Consider the following 26,633-nt stretch of genomic DNA (forward strand, 5'->3'; position numbering starts at 1 on the left):
AATAATTCGTTACCTGTACATTCCGGAAGGGTTTTGTTTCCCGGTTCGTCGGGAAGCCGGCAGGCGAATTTGGATTGCCAGAATTCCTTGAACCAGGGATTCCTGGTGTTGTTGTGCGGTCGCAGGCTGTGGTAGTAGCTGTCGAAGTCCTCCACGCGAGGAGAGTATATCCTGATGCTGATGCTGCCCTGCGCCTGCTCCTCGTAGTCCTGCACGACCTCTGCGCGATCTGCCCACCCGTCGCTATAACCAACCAAATAAAAAAATAATTAAAAAGAAGCTTTCATAGACATTATTTGCTTTGACACAACTATTTTGCCATGCAATAAATCAATCAATCAATCAAACCTTTATCCGCATCCCAATGGTGCACAGGGCACTGCATTATAAAAACGAAGTGTTATTTTGATCGTTAACACACGAAGGAAAGGTGATCAGCCCTCTGCTTCGGGTACCAACCAGTCTAGGGTAGTATTGAATAAATATTAGTGTGAAAAAATCACTTATTTTTATTTAATCCCACCTGGGAATCGAACCTGGGACCTCCAGAACGGTAGCCGAGCGTGCTGACCATTACACTACGGAGGCGGCCATGTTAAGTCATTTATATTAATCATAAAAGAGATAAGCGTAAAATTAATTAAACACTCTCCTTATCATTCATCGTTCACTTTGTGTAATACCACTTAAAAAACACTACTTCAAAATTTTATATTAGTATGAATATCAGACCGTCACAATTTCATTTTAATCCACATTTGATCTTATGATGGAATAATATTATTCCGAAACTGAAAAGTCACGAAGTAGTGTTTTTTAAAAGTGGTATTACACAAAGTGAACAATGAATGATAAGGAGATTGCTATATTACCATCCCACAAAGTTAATAATGCTTTTAATACACAAAATATAAAATTAATTCACACATTTTTTAGTGTGTCCAAATAATTGTTCACTTCACTTGTCATTGTTTTTGGATACACTCAAAACGTTGTGAATAAATTCAATGGTCAAAGACTAAGCAAAATTAAAATTCAAAGGTGTTTTTGTCAATCATGGGTAGAATTGGTGAAGTTACACGTGTGTAAAACGTTCACTTAAGCAGCCTATAATAGATCGTAAGCCCTGTAAATACCCAGACTTTCATATCTTTGTTGGTGTTTAGGTATAAAAAATATAAAATAAATTTTGTATTTAAAAAATCCTATTCAATAATTCAATTAAGATACCAAATAAACGAGTTTTGATTAAGAGAGAAAAAACCGTTTTTCGTACGTGTACATTTTTTTTCGTTTTGATCACACAATATACTTCTACCAATAATTATTAATTAAAGCTATAATTATTTCTTATGGGTCATGAAAACCTACCCCATAAAATAAAGTTAGAAAATTGGTTCTAAAGACTTCAACCGAAAATACTTAAGACGATACTAGAGAGAATACGCACGCAGTATGAAAATCAAGCATCTGTACTTATAAAAGAGAGAGGCATATTTTCATGCGAGCTTAAAATAAATACTGAAAAAATGTTTCAGACTTTTTCAGGATTTCTAAGGACGTCATGGGTAATAAACTCCTCCCCGTTATTATTTGATGACATGAGATTTCGGTCGAGAAAATACAACTTGTAATGTCGGTTTATTTATGGCGCGGGCTCGATAAATTAAGTAACTAACTTTTGTACATCCAGTGGATATTCTGTACAATTATTTGTGGAATTGTTACATACGTTACAATATTATAAAATTAAGGGAAAATACAGTTTGTAGCGGAATTTCACAAATGCATGTACTGTAATGCTAGTAGCTATTTTACATTATATTTTGTAACATAAAAATCAAATATAATTTATATTTGAGGCACTAACTTTATCAATTTTCATTTTATAATTAAAATGTTACTCTTGTACATCCAGCGGATATTCTGTACAATTATTTGTGGAATTGTTACATACGTTATAATATTATAAAATTAAGGGAAAATACAGTTTGTAGCGGAATTTCACAAATGCATGTACTGTAATGCTAGTAGCTATTTTAAATTCCATTTTTAAACATTAAAATCAAATATTATTAATATTTGAATCACCAACATTGTGATTTTCCATTTTATAATTAAAATGTAACTTTGTTTTTAAATCACTACAAATATTTTATTATAACTTAATTATAAAATCTACCGGTTTCGAAGCTAACCGTTTCTTCATCAAGACTGAGTAATTAGTCTTGATAAAGAAACGGTTAGACAATATATTTAAGTTAAAATAAAATATTTATAGTGATTTTAAAACAAAGTTACCTACATTTTAATTATTAAAGTCAAATACTAATTTTTAGAGTATTAAATGAGTGAATTAAATGCATATTTTTATATTGTTACATACTGGCAGTAGTTTTATTATGCCATAACAAAGCGAAACGATTGTCACGAATTTTATTTTCATGATTTTTTGATAATAAAAATATAGAATTTAGTAGACTCTAAAAATCAGTGTTTCTTTTCTATATTTAAAATATGAATTACGAATTTCTACAAATCAAGCGTCAAATCAATAAACGAATTATATTTTTTTTTGTCAATAATGGGTAGAATTGGTGAATGTTACACGTGTGTAAAGTGATCACTTAAACCAGCCTATGACGGTCGTAAGCCCCGTAAATGCCCAGACTTCCATATTCTTCATCTTTGATGAGATGTCAAAAAATAATATGAAAATAACTCCTGTAATTGGAGATAATCCAGATTTTGTGAACAAGTATTTGGACACACTCAAAATGTTGTAAACGAATTATGCATTTTAATTATTACCTCTGTGGATAAGATTGTTCAGCATTTTTGACATCTCAACATAGATGAAGAAGAAAATGGAAGTCGGCTTATGGCCCTGTTATTTACAGGTTCATAAGCCCTGTAAATACCCTGTCCGGTTAAGTGATTACTTAACATATGTGTAACTTTCACAAATTCTACCCATGATTGACAACCACACTACTCAAATTTCAAACTTCTTGATATATTGAACAAACTAGTGAGTTTACAATAGCGAGCAGGCCAACAGGCATTGAGAAAAGCTTTTTGTCACAATAGATTTTAAAAAATAGTAGTATTTACTAAGTAACAATTTAATAAAAAATGAATAAACATTACTCAAAGTTTTTTTTTGAATATTGAAAGCATTTACTTTGTGGATCATCTTGATATATTATTTCGAGAAATAAAAATATTTTGTGTTCTGATCCACTCACATTTTTATTTAACCAACTAGTTTCGGCAACAACCTGTATAATAAGTACCTGTATAATAAGTAATAAATGTAACCCTGAAGAGGGCAACAGGTTGTTGCCGAAACTAGTTGGTTAAATAAAAATGTGAGTGGATCAGAACACAAAGTATTTTTATTTCTCGAAATAATATTACTCAAAGTAACTGCCGAATCAATTAATTAAATGAGAAATACACGTCTAAATTGATTACAATATAGCGTAATATTTTTTTGTTTACTTGCGTTGTGTTTTATATCATATAATTTATTTTTCGCCGCGGCAATCATAGTAATTCAATACGCTGGAACAGTACGTAGCTTGCTCAAATCAAATAAAATACAAATTGCCTACGTATACATTTTGTTTTTAATTATCGAATATGTGTTCGGATCGGTTTTCGAATATTCCACTCTTCATCCAAATAACTGTTCACTGAATTCGAGCGAGGTAGGTAGAAAGAGTAGTAGGATTTACATCGAGTCAGTTATATAGGAGGTTGTATGGGGTGTAGTTTGTATGTCTGGGGGATATATCTCGTTATGGATAGATCCTCTTGTGATTTTGCGCGGAACGAAGGTCGACAGCGCTAACTATTAAGAGTGTCTAGTGCCTAGCACTGAATTTGCGGAGCGATCACCAATCAACTGTAGTCCCTACGGTTGCAGAGTAGGTATTTACAAAAACCACCCTTGTTTATTGGACAAAAATAAAAGAGCCATCAATATCTAGGTGTTCATTTACACAAATAAATACACATAAAAACGGTCTCAATATATGTTAAAACGAAGCGTCTATCGTATTTTTACCAAAGAAATGAAGATGGAAGTTTAACCAACCCAGAACTTACGACCAGGCTTTTGAAGCCATCGGCTTGAGTGATTTTATAAGCTTGTGTAACGTTCACCATTCTGCCCCATATTGCATTAATATTTTAAAGATGTGTTATTGGATTCCGTTCGTTTGTTAGGTGTAATTATATATATATGTGTATATATATATATTTATACATATATATAAAGAGAGGTTTTATATTAGAGTTTTAATATTTTTGCGATACTGTTGGAGAAAAATCTATTATCTGGTGGTATAAGATACAAATTTACAATGTATAATTGTTATATCTTAAAACCAAACAAAAATGAGTAAGTGCCTTATAATAAAAATCAATCCCATGATTAATAAATTATTATTTGTTAACTGTTGATTTTTCTACTTTAAGGATGAATTATATTACCATATAACTACAAACAATACATCTTGTTAAATGCTATATATATTGTTTAGTGGTTTTTAGTGCTTTTGTACGAGTATTTTTATTTAAAAAATATTAAACTTAAAAATAAAACAGAAATCATTCTGTATTTCTTTCTATTTTTTTCTGTTAATTTTTGACCCAGTTTTCCAAAGCCTTTGACTAGAAACATGTTTAGTGATTAATAAGCTGACGTTTTGTAAAACCTGATCCGCACGAATAATCAAATAAGTACTATTTAGAGTAGATTGGGTTTTTAAGCCTAATGAATACACCTATGATTTCTAAAGGTCGAGACTTGAAACCGAACCGCACGTTGACAACTTGAAACAAACCTGTTTTCATTAAAACAACACTAATTACAACTGGGACCTATTCAAAGTCTTCGGTTTTAGGGGTTGGGTTGTCCCCGTGTTCTAATTTTAGAGTTTCCGTGATATTTTATGGCAAGTTGGTTGGTTTCCCGTTCAAGTGTCTTATAAATTGTCTTTTGTAAATTGACGAATAAGGAGAGAAATGCAGTTTATCCGCCAATAACATATTATAAATTTAATGGTACTTTTACTTTGTATTAAAATCACTTTAAATATTTTATTATAACAAAATTATAATGTTTACCGGTTTCGAAGCTAACCGCTTCTTTATCAAGACTGATTATTCAAGACTGTATTAATCAGTCTTGATAAAGAAGGGGTTAGCTTCGAAACCGGTAGACATTATAATTATGTTATAAAACAATATTTATAGTGATTTTAAAACGAAGTTACATTGTAATTATAAAATGGAAAATTACAAAGTTAGTGCTTTAAATATAAATTATTAAGACCCAATACACGTTCAATTGTAACTTCATTGTCTCTAAACCCAGATAACGTTTAACGTCATTCTTTTTTTTTCTTTCTTAATATATATATATATATATATATATATATATATATATATATATATATATATATATATATATATATATATATATATATATATATATATATATATATATATATATATATATATATATATATGTATATATATATATATATATATATATATATATATATATATATATATAAATATATATATATATATATATATATATATATATATATATATATATATATATATAAATATATATATATATATATATATATATATATATATATATATATATATATATATATATATATATATATGTATATATATATATATATATATATATATATAATATATATATATATATATATATATAATATATATATATATATATATATATATATATATATATAAATATATATATATATATATATATATATATATATATATATATATATATATATATATATATATATATATATATATATATATATATATATATATATATATATATATATATATATATATATATATATATGTATATATATATATATATATTTATATATATTTATATATATATATATATATATAATATATATATATATATATATATATATATATATATATATATATATATATATATATATATATATATATATATATATATATATATATATATATACATATATATATATACATATATATATATATATATATATATATATATATATATATATATATATATATATATATATATATATATATATATATATATATATGGTTTTGAAAAGAAAATAGTAAATGAAAGTAAAATTATAAAAATGTTTTTTCCATGTTTATATTCTTTAAAAAAAAAAAACAAAAAATATCCAATATCCATCTTTTAAAAAAATCGGGCGTGAACAGCATGTGACCTATCCGGTGGTCTCCGGTGGAATGAATTCTGTGTTAGCGGATATCCCCTTAATAAAATATTCTATCCCAGTCAATATGTTGAATACCGTTCAATTGCAAAGGATTTAAAATTACGAAGATATTAGCAAGTCGGCTGTAATATTTTTCTAATTGAATTGATAATTCGTTCTAAATGCTAATAAGGGTAGCGGGATAATTCGTTTATTTAGGCGACTTGTGACTTGAAAGAAAAATCGCAGAGGGACGTGGCTGGAACTCGCGCTTTCGAGAATAATTAATCTGCTTTGTTTAAGTGTCGTCGGAAATTTCCGGCAATGCAAATAACCGCCATTGTGAATTTTTTTATGGTCAGAGATCACAGATTAATGTTCTCAAGAGGTATAACAAAGAAAGAAAAACTGCATTGCTTAAATTATTTTAAAATGCATAGAATGACGTTCAAATTGAAATAACGATGATCAATAGCTACAAATATTTTTTTTATTGAAAAAAGGAGTTTTAGTTATTGTTTGCCTTGCTTATGATGTAAAATGTCTGCCCAACTCCGTAGTGTAATGGTGAGCACGCTCGGCTACCGTTCTGGAGGTCCCAGGTTATAAATATAGGTGAAAAAATAGTAAAGTGTAAAAATGTAGTATAAAAATTATCCCAAAAAAATATAAGTGATTTTTTCACTATAAGATTTATTCAATATTACCCTGGACTGCTACCTGAAGTGGAAGGCTGATCACCTTTCCTTTGTGTGTTAACGATCAAGATAACACTGTGCTTATATAATGCAGTGCCCTATGCACCATTGGGGTGCGGATAAGGGTTTGATTGATTAATGATGTACAAAGCTCATATTCAGCAAAAGGATTTTTATTTTCGATAAAAGTTTTACTTGTTGAAGACCACAATAGTGCTCAAATAAGCTTTGTGTGAGGATCAGGTAGGATGATTGGCTGTATAACCTATTCGTGGAAACTTCTCTGCATATACCTTAGTATAAGCAAAAAAGAATAATACTAAGAATAAGCAAAAAAAAGCAGAAGAATTGTCCCTTCTTTGAACGCAATGCTAGACCTTCCGTTCCACTTACAAAGTATTTAGCTTTTTGTGTCCTTTTTATTTAGAATTAAAAATTCCTCTTTCCCTCTTATTTCATTTTAAAAATTGCACTAATGCCGCTACGATTTTCGTAAGTAAGAACACGATAAGGCGTTAAGGTGGGGACTGACCGCATTTCTTCGTAATGTAACGTCGTAACGTCGCGACGCGTCGCTTGCGGCGAGCTCTCCGACTATGAATGGAACGCTCGGCTCGCTGTTACGGACTGTACGAATGCTCGCATCGTAACGACGAAATGGTTTCGTTCAGTCCCCACCATTAAATGTCACGCGAAAGACTCATGACTCAAACTAATGTAAAATAATTTGCAACATTTTGAGTGTGTCCAAATACTTGTTCACAAATCTGTCCAATTATCGGAGTTATTTTTCATATTATTTTCTGACATCTCGTCAAAGATGAAGAAGAATATGGAATGATGTTCAAATTTAAATAAAGATGCTCAATAGCTTCTTTTCATCTCACCAATAGATATCTCTAGTGAAGTTCTAGCGATTCAAGAACAAGGTCTCTTAAATTGGTTCATATATATAGAACTTCCAAGAATTTGAGTAGTGTGGTTGTCAATAATGGGTAGAATTGGTGAATGTTACACGTGTGTAAATGCCCAGACTTCCATATTCTTCTTCATCTTTGATGAGATGTCAAAAGTCACATATCGCTCACTCCTTTCAAGAACGTCATAAATAAAAAAATTTGATTTTTCAAGAGAACGTTTTTAAAGTTTAAAAATATAATACAATGAATTAAAAATAAATATCAAGCCGCTTATTGAACAGTTTGATGTGCAACAGATCTTTTTAGGTTAAACCTGAATGTTTTTTCTCCATTTGAAAAATATTTAGTATATTTAAAAAAATAATTAAACAATACCTTTTCTTCAAAATGCAAAACAACGCTTTCTGCCCTGTAGCGGGTAAATACTAAGTTTAAAAAATGCCACTTTTCCTGGGATATCGTACATTTTCAGGGCATTCCGAAAACATACACAACTGAAAATTGACGACTTTTGATTTATGACGTTCTTGAAAGGAGTGAGCGATATGTGACCAATTAAACCAGTCAATGACATATCTAAACCCTCGAAACTCCCAGAAATATAATACATGTTTCCATCTCAATAACTTGGTATCAATCAATAAAAATCTTGTATTTCACTAAATGTAATTGATCGCGATTGACAGATTTTCCGATATTTTATGATTTTAAAGGTTCCGTTATGTATGTTACGAGTAACAAGCCATTTCCGCGGGAATATAAGGATCCATTAGCAACCAATTATAGTGATTCCGGTTTTCATATCGAGTTTCGGTTGAAATGTGGCGAAACTTTTTTTTTACATTTATCAATAAAATACTATCAGGAAAATACAGTCACGTATGAAATGTAACATAATAAATACAGAACTGGTACTAAATATGATTGGACCTTCTTTAAGTGATCATGACGATACACAAGGGAATATCCGTAATTAAGTCAATAATTCAGAAAACATGTTGGCACATATTGGTATATATTGCGATATGAAATCAATGGCAATAGTTCTAGGAATGGTTCTAGGTTTTTTTTAAATCGCTTCCGGAGTGGATATATTTGAGAGTTGACGTAAGAAAAGCGGATGATACTAAAGGGCTTTCCTCATATAAGCTTGTGTAATTTTAACCACTGTTTTAATTGTATTATCCTCTGAGAGGTTCTCAATTTTAACCATTTTAAAAATCACTAAAAAGTAATATATTGTATGCAAATTAAGATGTCAATTTTATAATAACCCTACCCGGATTATTTTTTATTATAAGGCGCTTACTCATTTTTGTTTGGTTTTAAGATATAACAATTATACATTGTGAATTTGCATCTTATACCACCAGATAATAGATTTTTCTCAAACAGTGTCGCAAAAACTTTACAACTCTAATATAAAACCTCTTTTAATCCGAACTTCAAATAACTTTTTTTATTCATTTAATATATTTACATTTTTATTTATAACATAATACATTTGAATCATTTATACATATGGAGAACTTTTATATTTCGATCCGCTGTGCCTCTCCATAAAAGAGTCGGTGCTCTTGTGCTTGGAAAGGGACTTACACTCGTGGTTTAATGTTATATAATAAAAGATATAACAGTTTTTTTTTATTTTTTTTAAAAGATTTATATGTATAGAGCTTTAATTAAAATATCTTATTAATCATATTAAAGGATACCAATTATTTTGAAACTCTTGTTGACTTTAGATATTGAAATATTTCGCTTTCGGAGTAAATATTTTAATTTCTGACACAGCAACTAAGATAATTGTAAATTGAAAAAATGCAAACAATTTGGGATCTCCATTTAGAAAAAAGTTAAACTCGTTTCTGTAAAGCCTTAGAGTTGGGATTCTCGTATTAATGTATATTTTTATTTTCGTATTATGGAATTTGTAACGAATATTTTGTTTTAATGCTATAATTATTTGTAAATAATGACACAATGAGGGAATAATTGTGACCATTAATTGTCGTCATTAGCACTTAAAAAGATTTTTTGCGTAGTCATCTTAAATTGAGATCTTATGAACAATAGCAACGGTGCCAGATGTTTTCACAATATTTAAAGTGTGTCCAAATATTTGTTCACAAATTTGAGTGCTCTTCATTTAGCTGTTATTTTTATATTGAATTCCTTTTTTTTAAAGATCATACATACATTTTATTAAAATTAATTTTAATAAAATAATCATGTCATTCCACAAAGTTAATGCCGAATCAATAAATAATATCATACATACAAATAAAATGGTCTGCTAAATAAAAGCTTTCTCGATCCAACGTAGACAGCCATTGTGAACTCGTAAGTATGGAATAGCGTCGTGAGATTAATGATAATATGTGTAGGAGTTGTCAATGATGAATGGAATGGTAAATATTGCACATGTGTAAAGTGATCACTTAACCAGACTATGATAGGTCATGAGCCTTGTAAATACATAGACTTCCATATTCTTGTTTGTCTATGCTGAGATGTCAAACAAAATGCCAGATGTTTTCGGTTACCAAAGAAATATTTATGATTTACACATATATTTTTTGACAGAGACAAGTTTTTCTATTCACTGTGCGCGATGACGTAGATATGATCACAATTCAGAATTCTAAAGCACTAGGAGTTCGGAAATGTAGTAATATTCGCTGTACTAGATACTTTTATTACTCCTATACACAAGGGAATGGGTTGTCTTCACGAATTCGTATAGCGTACGATCGGTTTTTTCTCTATCTTTTGATATTGTCTATAGTGTTTCCCGTCAATCGTGCACCTTGAGCGACATGTTCATGTCAAATTTTTGGTCGCAAATCTAAGTGACGGAAATCAATATTTCTCTGGTATGCCCGTATGTCTTGCCATAGCATGTTTTTCTTTTTTCAACTAATCATGGCGGCTGAAAGCGAAGAGGAGATTGTATTCTGTGAGGTCGCCAGGTTGAAAATTCTCACTATATCCATGGTTGTCAGGTCCAAATTTTCAAAATACCGGTTGTTCAGCCATATGTCAATAACCTTTAACATTAACACGATTTCACTTCCGTAGAGAGTCTATATCGAATAAACTGCATAGGGTAGAATTTCAAATGCACTAAAAGGACTTTCATAAATTAAATATTAAAATCAAATAAAAGCTTCCAAAATAGATGGCTGTTGAAAACTCACATGGACTGTGTCACGAGTTTGATCAATATATCAAGGAGTTCCAAATATTTACTTGTATGGCTGTCGATCATGGGTAGAATTGGTGAATATAACACGTGTGTAAAGTGATCATTTAACCAAGCCTATGACGGTCGTAAGCCCTGTAAATGCTCAAACATCCATATTCTTCTTCATATATGTTTGTTTTACCTTTTTTGCACCCTGCTTATAAATACAAGGTAAATCCACGTGTAAGAAATTCTTACACATTTACTGCAGAACTTTCAAAGACAATCGTGTGGAAAAAAAGGTAGAGCAGTGCAGTTCAGAAGCTTCACTTCACCACACTTTGGCTCAATATAAACCGGTACAAGAATAAAATAATATTAAGTACAAGAGAAACCATAACATATAAATTATAAACTGTTGTTCTACATGCAGTTTTATTTTCATCCATTTTGAGATGTCAAAATATGTACTACCAGAAGAAAAGAACATAATTTTAATTCCAAACCTGCCAACGATGAGCAACCTGTCCGAGAGATTGAGCCTCTTCTCTGCAGCTAACAGCCCCCTGACTGTCATCCCCTCACAGAAGCATACAACCACCCTGGCGCTGCGGTCAGTTCGAAGGTTCTTGACTACCTCCTCAAAGTCTTCATCAGCCGCATTACTCAGCACCGAGTCCTCTTTAGCGATGCACACATTAGCTCTTTCAGCCAACTCCCTGAAAGCCTGAATTCCGGACTGTCCGTAGTTTTCTGAAATACGAAAATTAATAATGTTGATAACTTCTTTTTCACAACATTTTGAGTGTGACCAAATACAGTGAACCTCTCATAACAGGCAAAAAAAGTGAAAAAGTTGCTCTTTTAACGAGCGACATTTCGCATAACAAATAACAGAAAAAGGGCAAATTGCTGTTTCACGACATTCACTTATGAATCAAGACTTCCGTGCAGGGACTCGGGAAAAAATGTTCGCTTAACAAGTGTTTCGCTTAACGAGTATGATTCTGGAACGAATTGTGCTCGTTATGAGAGGCTCCACTGTACTTGATAATATTCATTTAAAAAATAACACCTTATTGGGAATAATTTAGATTTGAGAGCAAGTATTTAGACACACACAAAACGTTGTAAATAAATAAACTAGTCCAATTGCATGCTTTTGTAAAAATTGAAAATTGAAAAAATGTTTTCAAGCGTTTCTCAAGGATGTGAATATAATCCAGGAATCGGATTTCACATACAAATGAAAGAGTTTCTGTTTTAGAAAAGCTTTTCTCATCACACCATAGACGTCTCAAGTGAACTATTGCACACTGTGATTCGAGTTTGATCAATATATCTAGAAGTAAAAAAAAATGAGTAGTCTGGTTGTCAATCGTTGGGTGGAATTTGTGAATGTTACACGTGTGTAAAGTGATCATTTAAACTAGCCTATGACGGTCATCAGCCTTGGAAATGCGCAGACTTCTATATTCTTCTTCATCTATGTTGAGATGTCAAAAATAATCTTCCTTTTCAGCTCAACTCACTGGCGAAGTATTTATTCAATCTTGAAGTTTTATGGTTAAACTTATGGGTCGTTAATGTTTACAACAACTGCTATATCTCTCTTTGACAGTTAAGGAGTCTTGGATCAATTCCGTTCTTCGAAGATTGCTTTCAAAATTACTCGATCAACCCTAGCTCTCCAGAAATGATTATTTAAACCCCACTTTCTACTGTTGGATTTGTCCGCCTGCGTAGTGTTATGGTCAGCGCGCTCGGCTACCATACTGAAGATCCCGAGTTTAATTCCTATGGGGGGGGGGTCAAATAAATATAAATGATTTTTACACTCTAACATTTAGCGAGTGTTTTTGCCTAGAATTTTCACTCATGAATTACATGAATTATAGTAACATTAAACATAAAGAGTAAATCCACTCACGAGTAGGCATAGGCTATGAAACTTATAAAGTTGAAACCTGAGTAGGGACATGATAAGCGGTATTGCATAGGCCGTAGCTAGATTTCAGAGTCACTTGAGCGTTAGGTAATTGAAAAAAAAAACTTTTTTTATTTATTCAACCCTAGACTGGTATCTGTAGCGGAGGGCTGATCGCCTTTCCATCACGTGTTAACGATCAAGATAAAAAAATTATGTACTATTTTCATCACGTATATTTGTTTGATTTATAAATATTTTTTTTTCTTCAGTTAGCTTATATTACGAAAAAAAATCCTTTAACCATTCTCATTAATTCCTCTCCTTTCCCTTTCCTTCCTGCATATTCCATTTATTATACCATACCCTTACCCTTTTACTTCCTTCCTCACACACACTCCTACTCTTTTCATTTTTTTTCTTCTTTTTTTATCTCTTAATGTTTTGATAGTAATTTTAACTTAAAAGTGGAATTGTTTAATTGGCTTTATTATTATTAATAAAACTATTCTTGTTTATGTTATGTAATGTTTATTATTGTTAAAGAAACTATTTTTTATTATTTGTTTTTTAAGCTGTACCATTCCCGAACAAATAAAAAAATACTTTTTATACATAACCATTATTTATATATGTATACAATATATACAATAACTATTATATATAATAACTATTCTTTACAATAACTATTATTTTCACTTAATTTACATCACATTGGTATATTTACATCTTCTCACAGTATACAAAACGTTTATTTTTAAATTCTCTCTTGTTTCTCTCTTCTCTCTGTTTTTGTTCTTGATACATTTAGGCATCTCATCATATTTTGTTTTACATTCTTAATTTAAATGATAGTTATAATGTAAAATTTTAATTTTAATAAGTAAACTTCCCAAGTGCTGGCTAATGATGAAAGAAGTATATCATAGGATGGTAGTTGAAGTGCAGTTTTAATATTATTGCAGCAATTCCAGAATTATGTCTGAGGTTAAGGGGATCGCGAGTGAGATCGCACAGTGGGTAATAATTTTGAACGAGTGAGAGACGATCATAAGTCATTTCGTGATAGCATATTCAAGCAATAGTCAGAAAAAATGGAGAACATTTTGAGTGTGTCCAAATACTTGTCACAAAATCTGGATTATTTCCAATTATAGGAGTTATTTTCATATTATTTTTTGAGATCTCATCAAAGATGAAGAAGTATATGGATGTCTGGGCATTTACGGGGCTGACGACCGTCATAGGCTGGTTTAAGTGATCACTTTACACACGTGTAACATTCACCAATTCTACCCATTATTGACAACCACACTCCTCATATTCTTGGAAGTTCTATATATATATATATATATATATATATATATATATATATATATATATATATATATATATATATATATATATATATATATATATATGAACCAATTTAGAAACCTTGTTCTTGAATCACTAGAACTTTACTACGACCGTCATAGGCTGGTTTAAGTGATCACTTTACACACGTGTAACATTCACCAATTCTACCCATTATTGACAACCACACTCCTCATATTCTTGGAAGTTCTATATATATATATATATATATATATATATATATATATATATATATATATATATATATATATATATATTTATATATATATATATAAATATATATATATATATATATATATATATATATATATATATATATATATATATATATATATATATATATATAAATATATATATATTTATATATATATATATATATATATATATATATATATATATATATAAATATATATAAATATATATAAATATATATATATATATATATAATATATATATATATATATATATATATATATATATATATATATATATATATATATATATATATATATATATATATATATATATATATATATATGAACCAATTTAGAAACCTTGTTCTTGAATCACTAGAACTTTACTAGAGACATATATTGGTGAGATGAAAAGAAGCTTTTTATTGAGCAGAAATTAGTATGTGAGGTCCGAATCCTGGATTATAATCACATACATGAGAAACGCCAGAAAATATCATTTTCATTTTTATTATTTTAGCTGGGATGTTGATAATGTTGTAAAATGAAAATGATCGTTTATGAAAAATCTTTAATTTCCTTAATTTATTCTCCGATTGCAATGAAACTTTAACACAACATTGTTTTCGAATACGCGCGTGTTTTATATACACATGTGAGAGGTAAAATATGATATTAGAAAAACAGCCCTTTTGACCGCGATGACAGGACCATCTGTTGAATGTAACAACACACGCAAAAATAAACTTTTCTCATGTCGGACATCGTGCTTCTTGACAACCACTTCCATTTAGCACTTTTGAAACAATTATACAATTACGATTGTATAAATGCTGAAAACATTTTTAATATTTTCATTGCTTCACAAGCGTTTTTTTTTACATTTAACCAGACAAACTTATTTTGAAAAACTTTCAATTTAAAATAAATGTTATGGCTGTAAATTAAGATGAGGTACATTCATCCCGCTTACGCCTACGTAGTGTAATGGTTAGCACGCTCGGCTACCATACTGAAGGTCCCGGATTCAATTCTAGAGGGGGGGTCAAAAAGTGATTTTTCACTCAAATATTTATTCAATATTTCCCTGGACTGGTACCTGAAGCGGATGAACGATCAAGATAACACTGTGTTTATATGATGCAGTGCCCTATGCACCATTGGGTGCGGTGAGGGTTTAAAGAAGACATTCATGCACTTTTTGTGAGATGTGAAAATAATGGTAATAAATTATGATAAAGATTTAGACACACCCATACACTCGTACGTACACCCCCAAGCACACACAAACAGACACACACAGGCACACACACACATACACACACACACACACACACACACACACACACACACATACACACACACACACACACACACACACACATACACATACACCCCCCCAACACACACACACATTTATATCTCCAATATTACCCTGGACTGGTACCTAAAGCTCTCTTTCTGAGCTAAGGCTGGTCACCTTTTCGTTGTACATTTAAAATCTTGATATTAAGAAGTTTAATAAGTTATTGAATTTAATTATTTTTTATAAAATTAAGCTGTTATTTAAATGAATAAATAAAAATTGTCACCGGAGTAAAGTACCCCGAAGACATTTGCTTTAAGATTTGACATTACGCGCAGCTAAGGTTATGCATAATGATTTCACGAGATTCGGCGTGGGAATGCAAAACTTTCCGAAACTCTATTATAACCGAAATAATGAATAGATTTTGTCAAGTTGTTAAGCTCCCGTTCTTCGTAATATCTCCGGCTGAACTTCAATTTGAAGCATAATTAAATTGAATGACCGCTGGGCAGAGGGTAGTCCTCGTCTGGGGGCATAAAGGGGTGTCAGTTACCCAAGACATACCGGTTCGGTAATCCACTTCCCGAATTCATTAGATATTAACTGTAACTGACTAACCCGGTTTGAAAAAGAACCCATTTCCCGAGTGCCTCTTAAGCTCATCATTTTTTGCCCATATAATAATTTTAACGACCAAACCGTGCTTTGCTTTGCAGATGACAAATTTGATGTTTTTTTTTTAGAACCGAGTGCAGATAAACTTTAATATTTTAATATTTATAAAAGAAACCGTAATATGGCAATACAAGCTTTAGATTCTTCAGACGTTAATACAAACACGTTATTATTTATTTAATTAGTTTAGTGTATTATCGACAAGGTCGAATTTTAGTTTATTTAGTTATGTATATTGTCTGCCTCCGTAGTGTAATGGTCAGCACGCTCGGCTACCGTTCTGAAGGTCCCGGGTTCGATTCCCAGGGGGGTCAAATAAATACAAGTGATTTTTTTCACTGTAATATTTATTCAATATTACCCTGGACTGGTACCTAAAGCGGAGGGCTGATCACCTTTCCTTCATGTGTTAAAGATCATAATAACACTGCGTTTATATGATGCAGTGCCCTATGCACCATTGGGAGCGGATAAGGGTTTGAAGAAGAAGTATTATCGACAAGGTCGAATGTTTGTTTATTTGGTTTATTGTATTATTGACAAGGTCGAATTTTTGCAAAGCTCTAAATAGACCATTAGGTAGAATGGGAAGGTATTTGTTATTTTCAATGTGATGCTGAATTGAAAATTGATATAAAAATTATACTCGAAAAACCTGCATTGAAATACACGATGTTTATACATATTTATCGTTTTATTTATTATTCAACTAACGGTTCCTTTGATTTTATTTAACCTATATTGTGAATAAGTTTTTAGGATATTTTATGCATTCATTTATTTACTGGCCATATTCACTCGAAACTAGCAGCCGGAAGAGATAAATTTAGTAAAACTTTTGCAGTTTACAACTCACAACGACTGGTTGTTAAATTGAGTCATAAAACTGTTCTATCTAAAACAAACGACAGAATTCAAATTACATTTCCCATCAATTTCATAATTGTGTTTTGATTTATTTATTTTATTTTATTTTTTTATTATTTTCGTATGGTTACAAAAACTGTTTATATTTTTTATAGAACAATTTAAAACATATTTAAAATATTTTTTGCAGAGACCCACCATGCCACCTTGTGTGTCTTGTCGGTGGAGTTCTTTTTACATGCAATTTTTATTGTTTCTATCTATTTTAACTTGATACCCAGAAAAAAGAGAGAAAAAAGAGTGTAAACTATTTTCCAATTTTCATAGAATTAACTCTTGATCTATTTTGTATATTAAAAGTATAATAAAAGTTAATAATTTTATTTTAATTTTAATGACCTGATGATGGAATGATTTTACGAAACCGGTAGTCACAAATAAATGTTTAAAAAGTGGTATTACACAAAGTAAATAATGGATGGTAAGAAGACTGTTTTTTTTAAATTTTAACTCTTGATCATTTACCCATTCTTTCATTTTGCCTTTTTTCCATATTTTTTTATTACATTAATTAACACAAAAGAAAAGTAGGAACACAAACATGCCATTTAATTTATTTATTGTAACTGCAGACAGTTAGTAGAATTCCATATTGAATTGTTGGGTAATATATCCAAAATAAAACAAGGTTTTTTGTATTGAATTCTACATTTATTTTTGCATATTTATGTATACGTGACGCGTTTCGTCTTCTTAGGACATTATCAAACACCTTTGTGTTGATAATGTCCTAAGAAGACGAAACACGTCACGTATAGATAAATATACATAAATAAATGTAGAATTCTATCCAGACAACCGTGTATTTTATTTTGGATATATTACCCATTAATGCCATTTAATGGTAAGGGTGTAGTCTATTCGTCGAATTGCGTGGTTCAGTAGTAATCGTTACAAATCTTACTACATTAAGTTCAGATTATCGTGTGGCGATCTATTCTCTCTGCCTACCCCTCCACTACAGATGTTCTCACCAACAAGCGAAAATACAGATTGTTTTCATCGCTTTGTATTTTCACATATTGATGAGAACATCTGAAGTTCTCGAAACTAGTCTGGTTTACATTAATAGTAAACTCAAAAGTAGTCTTATTCAAGTGTTTTTATTCTTTATTTTGCCCATAAAAATATTTTTCACACATTTATAGAGTAATCGTAGTTTTACAAGTTTATAAAACATGTATACTAACTACGTAACGTTCATACATACGTATTTTTTTTTAAATTCACGTGTGTCGTAAAACACAGAGAAATAAAATTCTTAATATCAGTACTAACGATAAAAAACGTCGTTTGTCATTTATTGCCAAACTCTGTACCAAAAACCTTAAAGTTTACACCATAAAAATATTATTTTATTGTGATGCCGATTTCCGTGTTTAATAAAAAAAAATTCCTGTGATAAAATCTAAATGAATATAAATACTTAGGAAACTAGATACTAGGTTAACAGTTACATGTTCGGCTAACTGGATGAGAAAGTATTCCTTACTTTTCTCGTGTTATATTACTTTCAGTTTATGAATTTGATGTCAAATTTCCAAATATATATGCTTAAAATACGCAATACGCATCCAAATTTATGTTCTTGTTGGCGTGATTAGCTATAAATAATCGAATGCAAAACCAAATTCAGTGAATAATTCGGATTTATAATTTAATCGCCCATGCCTAAAAGAAATTTAAAAAATGATTACAACTATTTATAAAATATACTGTAACAACAGAAAGTACTCTATTTAGTATATTATAATATCGGTTGGTACTCAGTAAAAAATAGTACATTTATAATTTTTTGGAGTACTTCGCTACCATTTTTTAATAATATTATTATCTTTATAACAGATACAATTTTTTTATTATATTGGTTACACAAACAAAAATTAGTTCTATAATACATTCCTACCATTAATTTTTTATTTGATATCATTATTATAATACGCTTCTGAAATTCATTAAAAATGTATATATTTTCCTCAGATTTTTTTATCTCATATCCTCAGAAAAAATCTTGTCCTGTTTTGTTTTGTATTGCTTATTAAATAAAATTCAATCTAGACTCACACCAGACTGATGATATCGGTAACGACAAATGAAAGTCACTGGGAATTATAAAAGTGAAGAAAAATCGAAAGTGTATTTTTGCAGGGAAAAACATCAATATTTGTCTTTGCAAAAAATTTTAAATTTTGGATTTACGATTGTTTACCCCGTACCTACCAATATTACGAAAAAAATCGCGAAAGGACTTTTACGTAGTTATTCGAAATACGTCCGTATTAATATGAAAGTCGCTAGCTGTATTTCTATTGTCTTTCATTGTTTCGGTAACGTTTTGTGTGTGTCTTTTGAATAGGTTACGTACGTGGGTTTTCTATACTCCCATTCCCAACTTTGAACCAAAGTTTAATAAAAACAAGTGCAATCCTGTTTTTCTCTTGTCAGTATTTCAACTTTATGCATAATCCATTGTTGCGAAAATTGTCATGAGCGTTTATTTGGTATGTGTCACAAACTTGGTGACATGTTGCACAGTGGGAAATTGAAATAAATAATTTCATGGCATATAAATATAATGTATTTTCCAGATGCGAGCAGGCTATTATGAAATTAGTAGAATAGTAAAATAATGATTATAACGTACAGGAACAAGAGATATTTAAGCATTTTCTTAGAAAATGTATCACTGCAATTTTCAAATGGAGCTTCATTTTACAATTTTTATACTATACAAAGGAGAGAGGGGGTAACTGGTGTTTTAAGGTATTTAAAAAATGTTTAATATTTGTTTAGAGTAAAGAAACAAAATCGGAATCGGAAAGGTTTCCTTTCTTTCGATTTCAATTCGTTTTTTTTCATGTGTAAACTGTAACTACCGACATAACATATTTACAAAATCTCAAAATTCTATGCGGCACATTTAGGATGTTGAACTGTACAATAATGTCAAAAAGTTGAGGTGTGATGTATCATAAAATGTAAACAACGAGCTTACCTTGACATCTCAATATAGATGAGGAAGAATATGGAAGCCTACATATTTCGAGGGCTTACGACCTGTTACAGATTGGTTTAAAGCAGTGCCCTATGCACCATTGGGGTGCGTATAAGGGTTTTATTATTATTATTATTATTAAATGATCACTTGATCCGCCTATAATTATAGGTCGCATGCCCTGTAAAAAGCCATATTTTCATATTTTCTTTCATCTATATTAATATGTCAAATGCATAAAAAGTTATTTGAAACAGCAGTTATAAAACAGATTAAGTTATTATATTTGAAAATTCTAATTTTATGGCCCGATTTTGTGACTTGGAAAACTTTGTTCTCATCACAATAAATCTAAATGTTTTTCTCTCATTTGCGCACCCCGCGCACTGTTTAACGATCCAAACTACCAGGGCGGCAGTAAATCAAGAAGTGATATCAAATTACGATTTGAAAATTCATAATGCAATTCAATCCAAACAAATTGAAATTTATTACTTCGCGTCACCGTTCTGCAGTTATTAATGGAGGGAAGGTGGCGTTGATTGTTTTCAGCGCGATGGTGGAAAATGTCATGAAAATTTAATTACGATGACGTGTTGATAGGGTTGATGTTTATTTTAAAACTAGGAATGGTGTATTAAGGGTATGCAAAACTATTTAACTGGCAAATTGGGAAAATATGTTAAGTTATAATAAGTAATTTACTAATAATCTATATATCAATGACGAGGTTTAATTTTTTTTATTCATTTAATATATTTACATTTTTATTTATAACATAATTAATACATTTGAATAATTTATACATATGGAGAACTTTTATATTTCGATTCGCTGTACCTCTCCATAAAAGAGACTGTGCTCTTGTGCTTGGAGAGGGACTTACACTCGTGGTTTAATGTTATATAATAAAATATGTAATAGTATTTTTTTTGTATACTTTTTCAAGATTTAAATGTATAGAGCTTTAATTTTTTTCTTAAGTATTTTTATATGATCTATTTTTTTATTTCTCAAGGGAGTTTATATATTTATATTTAAACTCAGTTTATGTTTATATTTTAAAACTATGAACACTGTATTAAGGGCATGAAAAATGACTTTATCGGATAATTGGAAACATATATTAAGTTTTTACCGGTAATTTATCAACAATCATAAAACAGTAAAAAACGTTTATTTTGTAACACTTTATTATGGTTTGATATAATTTCTTAAAAATATATTCTTTGCTAGGATTATTCGTAGAACTTTACTTTTGTTTTAAAAATATTCTAATCGATGAAGCGCAAGGAATATTGTATTATAAATTAAGTAGGTATCATAAATATTTTTTAATATTCAGATACGTGATTATGTACCTAATGCGGATGATATATCAAAATATATTATAGGTGTCTCAGCTTGAGACAAAACGTTTATCATTTTTATACAATAGATGATGGAAGTCTAAGATACCCAGATCTAACATTTATACATTTGTGTTCCGTTCACCATTAATTTTGTCCCTTATTATATATTCATATTATATTAATTTTCGAAAGGTGTGCACTACTGTTTAATTTCTTTTGTATTTAAGTTGTTATTTTGATAAAATTGGTGGTGATAAAGTGATCACTTGAGAAATACATATGTGTATGTGTTTTTATTATTTACACAAATATTTCAATTTCATACTATTTCTATGAGCCTAAGCGGCTCATTATTATAAATAGGTATCAAATTGTGGTAGAGTGGGTTCGAACCGAGAAACTCTGACTTAAGAGTCCGCGACACTGACCACGGGACCACAACCCGACACTTAACCCAGCCGAATGCCGGGTCGTAAGCCCTGGAATGCTCAGGCTTCCATATTTTTCGTATAAAAACGATAGATGCCTCATCTCGAGTCAAGACACCTGAATATAATATAAATTAACATAAGGTTATTTTTTCGTAACGTTAGTACAATTTTGTTTTTAAAATATATGTTTGTATTTTAGAGTTGTTCGAGTAGTACCCATTGGTACTTTATGATAAATTAAGATTTTATTAAATGAATGTTTTACTTAGTAAATACCACTATTCCTTAAAATCTACTGTGACACATGTTTCGATGCATTCCGCATCATTTTCAAACACCGTATGAAATGATGAAAATGATGCGGAATGCACCGAAACACGTGTCACAGTAGATTTTAGGAAATAGTGGTATTTACTAAGTAAAACATTAATTAAAAATGGATAGATTTTACCACAAAGTGACTGCCGAATCAATTAATGAAAATAAATTAAGAAGTCACCTCTATTACTTAATATTCTAATGACGATTTTTTAACTTAAATTTTTAACATTTTTAACAGAAGTCCGCTCGAATTGAGTCACATAATGTAGAGATATATAATAATAGATGTGTACATTAATTAGAGTCCGCAATAAAAAATTAAAACTTTGGTTACTCTGTAGTTTCGATTAAACACCGAAAAAAAACATTCTACCGTAATAATTTTTAATTCCACAATAGCGAAACATAGTTTAACTACATTATCGCTTATTCGGTAATGGAATTTTATCATATTTACCAGTAAATTCGTGTACCGAAAACCGGTGCATGCCCTAGCTGTATTACGCGATAGTAAACCATTTTCATACATCCTTTGTATTTTGATTGTATATTGTTTTGCACGCTTAAGTGTCATTAAATTATTTCAAGTCCCCGAAATAGTAAATTCGGAATATGTTGAATATTAGAGAACTTCTTACATACGATATTATTCGCGATATGCTTGAATTGATATAATTTAGAGGAATAAACAGGATGTAACAAATATATTATGTACATGCATATATTTTGAGGTTAACTTACTTAATGTATTAGGCGTATGGTATATCGTTTTATTATATTATCAACCCCGACCATGCATGCAAATGTCGCCAAGGAGGTACATATATAACGCACATGCCCTTGTGGAAATAATTGTTTTTTTTCTATTGTATTATTTGTTGCTCTTAAAATAAATGTGAAAGTTCTCACCAAAACGTTACATTTCTATTATAAGTGATTTTAAGTAGTGGAATTCTAGCTTATAAAATTGTTCCGTTTGGTGCGATTTAATGATTTTATATTGGTTAAACTCAATATTGGTCACGTTTTATAGCAACTTTAATTAAGATTTCTATAGAATAAAGTAAACAGAACGGATTTGCATTTAAAGGATTTTTTGTGCAATATTCGACAAGTAACTTTTTGGTGAAGACTTCCGCATATATTCTCATATCCAAAGTTACAATTATATTAAAATACATATTTATTTTAATAAAATTTAATATTAATCCAGGTTTTTAAATGTAATACTGAAAAAAAAAACAGAATCTGATTCTTTTATAATATCAGTCATTACTAGTAGTTAACATTTTTGGTAAAATGAGAGCGATTGATAAAAAGAATTTAATCAACGACAAAATATGCAACGACAGCAGCTAGTTTGGCACTACGTTATTAAGAGTTACATACAATTCAGTAAGCGACTGGCTATGCGAAGGGCAACATAAGTCTCCGAGCACATTAAAAACAAATATTTGTTGGAATTACATTTTTTTAGAAAATATATATAATGAAAAACATTTTTACTATTTTTTCAACTCTTTACCTTTCGAAAACGCTTTTTTTTTTCAGAACCATATACAATTTATCTCAAAGAAAAACTTATATTTTTCAAAACATAAACGATGTTTAAAGAAGAAAAAAATAACGTTAAATTTTACTGGGTTTAAAAAAAGTTGCGGGCTGTCGTATAATAATATTGAATATGTATAAACAAAAAAATAAATGAAAAATAAATACACACATACCTGCATATGGGGATTTAATAGTAACATTATGTAGTTCGATATAACAAGCATAATGAATGAATGTAAATGTCGTATATTACATTAATCAATTTGTGTTATCACTTATCACAATATGGAATATGTAACATTAATGCGTCATGATAAATTGGAGACAGTAGACCCATTTGAACGTGGTTAACATTTCATTAAAACATTCATTTCAGTGAGTAACACATAGTGTATAAGAACGATCTAGAAATTTACTTCAGTAGATTCAGTTATATCAGGGATTGAGAACCTTTATATTTCTAGTGTATTGTAAAAGAAAAACATGTGTTTTCATTTTACAATTTCATCATACTTAAATGTACCACAAAGTGAATGCCGACACAATAAATAAAATTTCTAGTTCATTAAATGGTTAATTAATTCTTTAAACGCTTCGAAATTATTTCATTAATTGTTTCGCAGTCACTTTTTGATAATACCAATCCATTTTAAATTTATTTTTACTTGGTTTTTACCAAATTACAAATACGACAAAGTTAGATTACTTTAATGATAAATTCGCATAAAAAGATATTTGAATATAGCATTCTTATAATTTTGTGGAGAAAACTGTAATTTCTTTTGGTATTTTGACGACTTTTGGGACCCATGTACAATTTTATAGTAAAAATGTAACTGGATCTGTTGGGTTTTATAAGATTTTCAACAACAATAAGTAGTGTTTTTTATTTTAAAAAGTTATGAATTCTTCACTTCATTCAAATAAGTAACATGAATTTGATAGTCAAGTATTTATATATTTTTTTTTCAAATAATTACTATAAGTTTACTTTCTTGCATTTTAGACCAGTATATAATAATAAAAAAAAAACATCGATAAACTTTCTTAAAATGTCAAACAAAAGAAGCAATTAAGAACGGCAAAATAAATATATGAGGTGATGTACATTGAACTCCGCTTTATACGATTTCGAAATATCTAACACACGGTGTAAAAAAGGAGAAAAATAAGTAAATAATTTAACAACGCGTAACAGTCATTTAGAGTTTAATTCATCCTTCACTAAAACCTACTTACTACTCAGTACTTTGCGCATAGAAATATGCGAAAGGGGTTAGGCGACTGACTTTTGTTATCTTTGTTTTTTTTTTCAATAAATTAAGATACCATAAACAATCATGCTTTACAATGATGAAAGAAAACACTTGTTTTATACCACTTGAGTTTTTATTAAAGACTTCATGTTTCAGAAGTTAAAGTTCCATCATTCAGGTCTGTATAATACAATAGTTATTATACAGACCTGAATGATGGAAGTTTAACTTCTGAAACATGTAGTTTTTTATAAAAACTCAAGCGGTATAAAACAAGTGTTTTCTTTAATCATTGTAGCATATCTTACCACAAAGTTAATGCCGAAACTATAAATAAAAAATCATGCTTAATTTTTTTATCTTTATTTTCTTATTGTGCGACCCTGCGAAAGTAAGCTATCTTAGATTATCCATAACTGCTTCAAATAATCATGCCGTAAAACTATTTACTTACAACCTTTTTATATCGCAATATAGACGAATAAAATTTTATGGAAGTTTAGATATACAAAGAACTTAGGTACTAGTATTTTTGTGAACATATTTTTATATAATAAGCTACATATTACAAATACAATAAAACGATACTCAATTAATATAAAACCTTAATGGAAAATAAAAATAATACGAATTTTAACAAAAAAGTCGATTGTTATTCATGAATATCTCACTTCTTTAGTATATTAATGATATTTCACTCACTAGTGACTTCTTTAGTGGAGAATATTAATTCCAATTTAACACCCTCAGGATTATTGCTAGCAATAACTTATTTCGCTTCAGTACTACCTTTTATTAGATTATTAAGTCAGAGCTAATATAATATGAGCTTTTAGCCTGAAAAGGTTTCCCATTTCTACTGAAGATTCTGGGATAATACTTAATAATATAATATGACTGTGGGAGGAGCGAATCGTCCATAAATTAAGTATAAAGGCTTCTGCAACAAGAAGCGTAAGCCTCTTCTTGAATATCAATCATGAGAACAAAACGATACTTAATAAGTACGTAGATACGCAAGAATAATTATTACATTATTTATTGATTCGGCATTAACTTTGTGGAATGACATGATTATTTTATTAAAATTAAACACTTGAATATACCACTTTAATGAGTTTTATTTATATTTACGACTAGTTTCAAAAATGACAGATGTTTTCATCTTCTGGTACAAATTAAAACGAATTTTAAATTGGTTTTAATTTGTACCAGAA

The 26,633-nt window shown here is 29.7% G+C and overlaps 1 protein-coding gene across 1 annotated transcript in view; it reads right to left on the bottom strand.

The window, feature by feature from the left end:
* LOC148312853 (metabotropic glutamate receptor 1-like) overlaps positions 1-26,633 on the bottom strand; it is a 79,831-nt gene that overhangs the window by 26,559 nt on the left and 26,639 nt on the right. Inside the window, exons 4-5 of the mRNA XM_088272360.1 lie at positions 11,605-11,851; positions 14-243 (exon numbers count right to left, since the gene is read on the bottom strand). Of these exons, the coding sequence (XP_088128486.1) occupies positions 14-243; positions 11,605-11,851 (477 nt within the window). The remainder of the gene's footprint in view (positions 1-13; positions 244-11,604; positions 11,852-26,633) is intronic.

The sequence above is a fragment of the Brachycentrus maculatus genome, unplaced genomic scaffold (genome assembly GCF_059751285.1).
Source record: "Brachycentrus maculatus isolate JH-2025_06_01 unplaced genomic scaffold, ASM5975128v1 h1tg000031l, whole genome shotgun sequence".
Lineage (NCBI taxonomy): Eukaryota > Metazoa > Arthropoda > Insecta > Trichoptera > Brachycentridae > Brachycentrus > Brachycentrus maculatus.